At 33.7% G+C, this 6614-nt stretch overlaps 1 protein-coding gene across 2 annotated transcripts; it reads left to right on the top strand.

Moving 5' to 3' along the window:
- The first annotated feature begins 1650 nt into the window (after positions 1–1650).
- LOC115992384 (40S ribosomal protein S12) lies at positions 1651–5214 on the top strand. Of its 2 annotated transcripts, XM_031116569.1 has the most exons (5): positions 1651–1774; positions 1874–1912; positions 2474–2765; positions 4820–4885; positions 4974–5214. In XM_031116569.1, the coding sequence occupies exons 2-5, from the start codon at positions 1905–1907 to the stop codon at positions 5031–5033; spliced, it is 426 nt and encodes a 141-aa protein (XP_030972429.1). In that variant the 5' UTR covers positions 1651–1774; positions 1874–1904; the 3' UTR covers positions 5034–5214. The 2 variants fall into 2 exon arrangements, with proteins under 2 accessions (XP_030972429.1, XP_030972428.1); XM_031116568.1 differs by lacking the exons at positions 1651–1774; positions 1874–1912 and having other exon boundaries at positions 2421–2765.
- Positions 5215–6614: the final 1400 nt, after the last annotated feature.

Consider the following 6614-nt stretch of genomic DNA (forward strand, 5'->3'; position numbering starts at 1 on the left):
AAAACACAAAAATGAAACTGTGGTGGAACATCCTCCAACCACACACTATAATCTAAAACATTTAAAACAAAATGAGCTAAAACATGAGCAACCATATTACCCTCTCTCTTAACATGAGAGTAGTGTAATTTACTAAAACATCTAGCCATAACAACATCAAGCCTTGATCTTTGCTCCCAACTGAATAGTGCACCATCAAAATTGACCTTTACCATGTCCAAGATAGGAGCTCTCCAAAGAACTCGGATCGGTGTGGACTGTGGTAGAGAAGGTTGCTGCACTGCCTAAAATTCCGTTAGGAGTTTTTTGGCCATGTTTGCGAGCTAATTTGGATTGCAACAAGTTAGAGTTGATGGAAGCAACTTATGAGATAAAGATTTAAAAAAAAAAAATTAAAAGAGAGACATGAAGAAAAAAATAACGTGGCCGGAGAGATTTATTTATTATTACTTTTTAAAAATACTTTAATGCAGTTAATCACTAATTTTTAGGACAATAAATGATATGATTATTAGTGTTTTTCCACCCTTAAATTTAATAAAAATCAATGGTGTAAAAAATGTGTAACTCTTTTAAAGTTACACTAAGTGTAAATTAAACCCCATATCGGGAAACAATTAAAAGTTTACTAATTGTTAAGCACGTCTACTCTATTTTTTTCCCTATAGATGAATACTTTTCGTTTATCCTAATTAGAGGGTTGTTGCGTTTTACGGTCATTGAAAACCTGACAGTCCCATTTATGAATTGGTTGTAGGTTAGGCTTCATTGTCAAAATGTTTGTGTCCATAACTTTATCCTAGGAACTAACATATTCCACTATTTTATTTATTTTTTTATTTTTTTATTTTATTTTTTTTGTGGAACGACATATTCCATTAAAATAAAACTAGAAAGCTAGACTATCCTCAATAATTATTAAGGGTAACAATTCGTGTTCGCGTGTCAGGTTCGTGTCGTATCAACCATGAGTATTAAATTATACGGGTCAACACTGTGTCGTGTCAACTCATGAGAATCCGACTATACGGCTCAATACTGACCCAACATATTTATTAAACAGGTCAATATTTCTCAACCCTAACATAACCCATTTATTAAATGGGTCAATCGTGTTAACTTGTTTATCAAAATAAAAAAAAATAAAAAAAGAAACAAATAAATATTTTTTTAATATAAAATTCAAAATTAACAAGTAACTACATCACAAATAATCATTCAAAACTAAAACATATCTTAATTTTACAAATAATTAATCACAATATGTTAGAAAGTGCAACAACTAATAAGTTTATATACTTAAGTTTAAAGAATGTATTGGTAAAATGTTATTAATTAAATGGACCAAACAGATCAAACAAGTTCAATGGGTTGAAAACTAACACAACCCGTTTGTTAAACGGGTCAATCATGTCAATCCGAATATGACACGAACTCATTAAATCTCAATTCATAACTTGCTAATTTTGTATCGTGTTGTATCAGATTTACAGGTCTAGTCCAATTCTGCCACCACTAATAATTTATTAAGGGATGCTGACAGGCCTTACTCCTTTGGACATTTGAAGGCAGCCCAAGCCCAAGCCCAATCTCGGCCCACTATCGGTGGCATAAGAAAAGAATAGAAGTAGGGTTTTAGGGTTTGCCATATAAAATACGTCGTTTATCAAATCCTTTCATTTCGCTTCTCTTTTGTCGCCAAAACACACACCCTTTTGCTTGCTGCTTCGGCTGCCGCTGCTGCCGCGTCCTCATCTTCTTCTTCTTCTTCAAGGTCTCTCTCTCTCTCTCTCTCTATTTCGTTGTCTCTGTCTGTAAGCTGTAATTTCTTGGGATCTGATATTTATGCCTTCATCTTTTTGTGTTATTTCAGGAACTTTAAAGAGTATTTTTACGCATCGACAATGTCAGGGTAAGCAATCGTATGATGATTTTCCCTTCAATCTTACTTCTGTTTCTGAACATGTTTTGAATATCGATTAATGTATCTCTTTTTTTTTTCTTTTCTTTTTTTTTTTGAAATTTAATTATAATGACTAATTTTGGGCTGCTACCGTCTTGTTGTTTTTAAGATTTTTTGAAAACAAAGTAACGTGAATAATTTTTTGGATTTTGTTGCACTAAAGACTGAAGATTAGGCTACTGTTTTGAGTCAATTGGGAGTTAATGTTAGAAAGTCATATTTTCTAGGCTTGTAGATACAATTCATTTATACACTTTTAATAGTGGCACTTGGATTACCTAGACCTTATGTTATTGAATTAGAAGGTTGACCCATGTTGGGTATACTTATTGAGATGAAAATGACTGTTCAAAGCAATGGATCTATAAATAAAAACTCTTAGCTCTTTGTTTTGACAAGAATCAAAGGAACTTGTATATGTTCTATGTGAATGTGTGTTGACTGTGGGAGAGATAGGAGATGATTGTCGTTTATGGGTTACTCACTGATTTCAATTTATACCATGAGCAGTGAAGAGGTTGCTGTTCCAGCTGAGGCACCAGCTGCAGCTCCTCTAGGGGAGGCCATGGACATCATGACTGCCTTACAGGTTGTGCTTAGAAAATCACTTGCTCATGGGGGGCTTGCTCGAGGCCTTCATGAAGGTGCAAAAGTTATCGAGAAGCATGCTGCCCAACTTTGTGTACTGGCAGAGGACTGCAACCAGCCCGATTATGTTAAACTGGTTAAAGGACTTTGTGCTGACCACAACGTAAGCTTGATGACAGTCCCAAGTGCAAAGACCCTTGGCGAGTGGGCTGGTGTAAGTATCATTCATTAGGAAGTTTTTGATGCTTTGTGTTTTCTTTGTTTGGATACTTTAATTCTCCTTTGCCTTTTGGATGTAAAATGGTGGTTGTGTGTTGTCCTATATAAGACATTTTTAAGTTAAAAGCTTAGCCCTACGAAGTACATACACCAACATGACACAGGACAAGCTATATGGTAACATGACATGTTGTGGATACGGATTTTTAGATATATTGTGTATAGTTTTGGACATATTTATCTATATTTCAGGTTATATAAATAAAAGGTATCAATTAATTTAAAAATAGTAATAGATAGTAAAGAAGTATCATTATAACCATAAATATTTCAATTTAAAAATCAATAAAACAATGAAACTAAACAAGTTAACTATCGACATTATAACATTAATTTTAATAAAAGATTTTCATCAGACCTATTAATAAATAATAATATTTATTATATATAGTTTAAATAATAATATTAACTTTAAGTCTTTCCTTACATGATTTTCAAAAAATACTTTATTCATAATAATAGCCCATATGTGAGTCTAATAGCCCATATACAATTAGATCTATAGTCCATAACCAGACCCCAATAGAAGTAAAAGCCCCAAACTCTGTAGCCATTTAAAAATAAATAAAATTTAAAAACTAAAAGATTAAAAATAGTAAAGTAAAACCCACAATACTAAGAGCTCTAGATACCCTAACTGCGAAATAAGAGTGGGTAAACAGCTAGACACGTGGGCAAGAGAGACTGGTTGCAGATCCATGAATGAGAGCTGCTTGAGGCCCGATGTGCAAAGGGAGAGAGAGGAAGAGGGAATCAGTTTGATGCTAGTATTATTTGAATTTTTGAATTTTCCAATGTGGTTTTTTCTTTCTTCTTTTTTTCCTGTAAAAAAAAATTCCTTGGTTGACTGTTTCTAGACTGTCCCAGTCAAAAAATTAAGGCTAAAATGCAAAACTAACTCTCTAACTTTCTTCAGATTTCATTTTAGTCCTTTAAGTTTACTTTCGTTCATTTCAGTCCTCTAAGTTTCAAATTTATTCAATTAAAGTCTTTCCGTTAACTTTTGTTAAAATTTTTTGAAAAAAAAAATCTGGAAAATATTTATCAATCAATAATTGAATTTTTTTAATTTAAAAAATTTGAAGAAAAATTTATAAAATTGAAAAATTAACCACAACATATAACAAAAGTTGATGGAAAAGCCTTAATTGAATAAACTTGAAAGTTAGAGGACTGAAATGAACAAAAGTAAAGTTAGAGAACTAAAATGAAATTAAAGAAACTTAGAGGGTCAATTTTGCATTTTACCCAAAAATTAATTTTTTGGACACTCCATGGACAAGCTTGCAGTCATGTCAAATGTGTGTCTGTGTCCAGCATATGTCAGACACGGACTTGCAGCCCATTTTGTCGTGTCTGTACTTCACAGACTTTGACGATGATTAAAGGTAATAACTGGACATTGAAAGACAAATTGGGAGTTCTGCTTATTGTTCTGGTATTGGTTGTTTATGCAAAGAGGAAGTTTTTCCTAAAAATACAGTCACCGTGGTTACCAAAGATGTATGGCAATCATTGCAAAATGTTCTGACTTTATTGTAGAGGTGCACCTATCCTTGAATTGTTCTAGTTCTGATTAGAATCTAGAATGATGAAATATAATAAAAAATTTTCCATCCACTTGTACAATGGAACAAAAAATTTTGGCTTTTGTACCAAATAAGAAATTCTTGCTTATGAAAGTAAGTTGTAATAGCTAGTAATGTAAAATATGTTAGTGTATTGGATTTCTAGCTTTTTACAGTTTAACCAACCAGCACTCTAGTGTGGTTAACTGCAGTTACTCCCAAGCATTTAAACTTACTTGTAAGATACCTATAATGTTTGTTTCCCTCATTTTTTTGTGGTTTTGTTTCCATCTTTTAGCTGGGTGTTATATAGTCATTATTTGGTTTGCATTGTTTATTTAATCTGAAATTGTGATATATATATAAATTGGCAAAGCTGTATTGTAATTCTCTCATGTTGGTTTGTGACTTCTCTATGCAGTTGTGCAAGATTGATTCTGAGGGAAAGGCTAGGAAGGTAGTTGGCTGCTCTTGTGTTGTTGTGAAGGTAAGAAACCAACAAGTATTCATGTACATGTAATGCTATTTATAGTATTCTATCAAAAGGAGTCACTGAATTTTCTATTGGTTTGCAGGATTTTGGGGAGGTTCATGAAGCTCTTCATATTGTTCAGGAGCATGTCAAGTCTCACTGAGTAACTTAAGAAAATTTGATTTGATGTGATGTTTTATCCATAGAGACCTTACTTTTTGTCCATTTGGTGGAATCTCACTAGGAGTTTTTGTTGAGTGTTTACTAGTTTATAACTTGAATGGTTCTCATTATTTTCTTTTGAACACTTTAATATATGCTCTACTTTCCCCCGTTTTGCTTAATATTACTTTAAAAAATTATGACAAACTATAGAAGAATAGTTCACCTGTGCAAACGAGAGAGATCACCATTAACTATCAATAAGCTATGTAGAAGGTTTCCTGCCCTTGTGTTCTGCAGGAAGACAGTTTTGTTTGAGCATGATATTATTATTCTTGCAAATTTTGGTGTGCTCGGCTCTGCTTGGGCTAGTGCCAATGTAGCCAGTGACAGTATTTATCATGTTGCATTGTAAGCTACAAGATCACGACCTTGGTACTAACAAGTGTTTTGAATAGGAGAAAGCAGTTCAATTTTTAAGGAAAATAAGCTTGTTTGGTACGTATGTTTAAATAATAGTTTTTAGTATTTTTGAAAATATGTGTAAAAAAGTGTGAAAATACGTGTAATATTGTGAAATACGTATAATGTTGTTTAAAAATTGAAGACATACGTTTGAACTCACATAACAAATGGGGCTTTAGGGTCTTGAAATCTTGAGCTACAACATCATTTCTCTACAACATGTTAAACACAGTTCTAGCAACATTACGTGTTAGTTTGGATCCAAAATGCGTTTGCACACGTTTGCATTTATGAATGGGCTGTGTTTTTTGTGTGGGTTTTGTGCACTGTTCATGGGACTTGCAAGTACGAATTTCAACAAATTTTTGTTTAAAACTCAGTCTCATGGCATTATTTACACGTTTAAAACTTATTTTGCTACAATGTTTTCAGTTTTCAGCAATAAGCGGTATTCGGACTCTACGTTAGGTTTGCTCGTGAGGCACTCCTGGAGAGTGCATGGATACATATGGTATGATATAGGACATGAGGAGTACCTATTTGCAAAGATTCCAAACATTTTTACCGGTTACAAAAGGTGGTTACAAAAGGTGGATGACATAGGAAAAATGTATTTTGTCTACGATAAAATAAATTTTAATTTTCCTACAATGAATCATTAAACAAGCAAGAATAATGACACCAGAAATAACATTGTTTCTATAGTAAAACAAGAAAATGTTTAGGCTGTGTTTGAATTGGCTGAAAACTGTTTCCGGAAATCATTTTCCGTAAAACCCACGTGTTTGGCAGCTAAGGAAAATAGAATTTCCGGAAAATAATTTCCGTTTGACCAAAATTTGCCTCATTTGACCCGGAAATCATTTTACAGAATCATTTTACCTTCAAACATTTTCCTTACACGCGCAAAAGAGAGAGAGAGCCACAGAAAGAAAGAACTCAGCGAACAAAAGAGAGAGCAAGCCAGAGAAAGAATGATCAGCGCTGATCACAAAGCGAACCAAACGCCGATCAGCGAGCGCCCCAAACGCCGATTTCGTCACGAAGCAAACGCCGATTTCGTCCCACTCCGGTCACGCCGAGCTCACCTCACCGCCGATCCTTCACGGTAGTTCGA

This window comes from Quercus lobata, chromosome 5, assembly GCF_001633185.2.
Source record: "Quercus lobata isolate SW786 chromosome 5, ValleyOak3.0 Primary Assembly, whole genome shotgun sequence".
Classification (NCBI taxonomy): Eukaryota; Viridiplantae; Streptophyta; class Magnoliopsida; order Fagales; family Fagaceae; genus Quercus; species Quercus lobata.

Coding starts and splice junctions, on each gene's coding strand:
- LOC115992384 (XM_031116568.1), top strand. CDS start 2,436: ATGGGTTACTCACTGATTTCAATTTATACCATGAGCAGTGAAGAGGTT. Junction 2,766..4,819: donor CCCTTGGCGAGTGGGCTGGT/GTAAGTATCATT, acceptor TTCTCTATGCAG/TTGTGCAAGATTGATTCTGA. Junction 4,886..4,973: donor GCTCTTGTGTTGTTGTGAAG/GTAAGAAACCAA, acceptor ATTGGTTTGCAG/GATTTTGGGGAGGTTCATGA.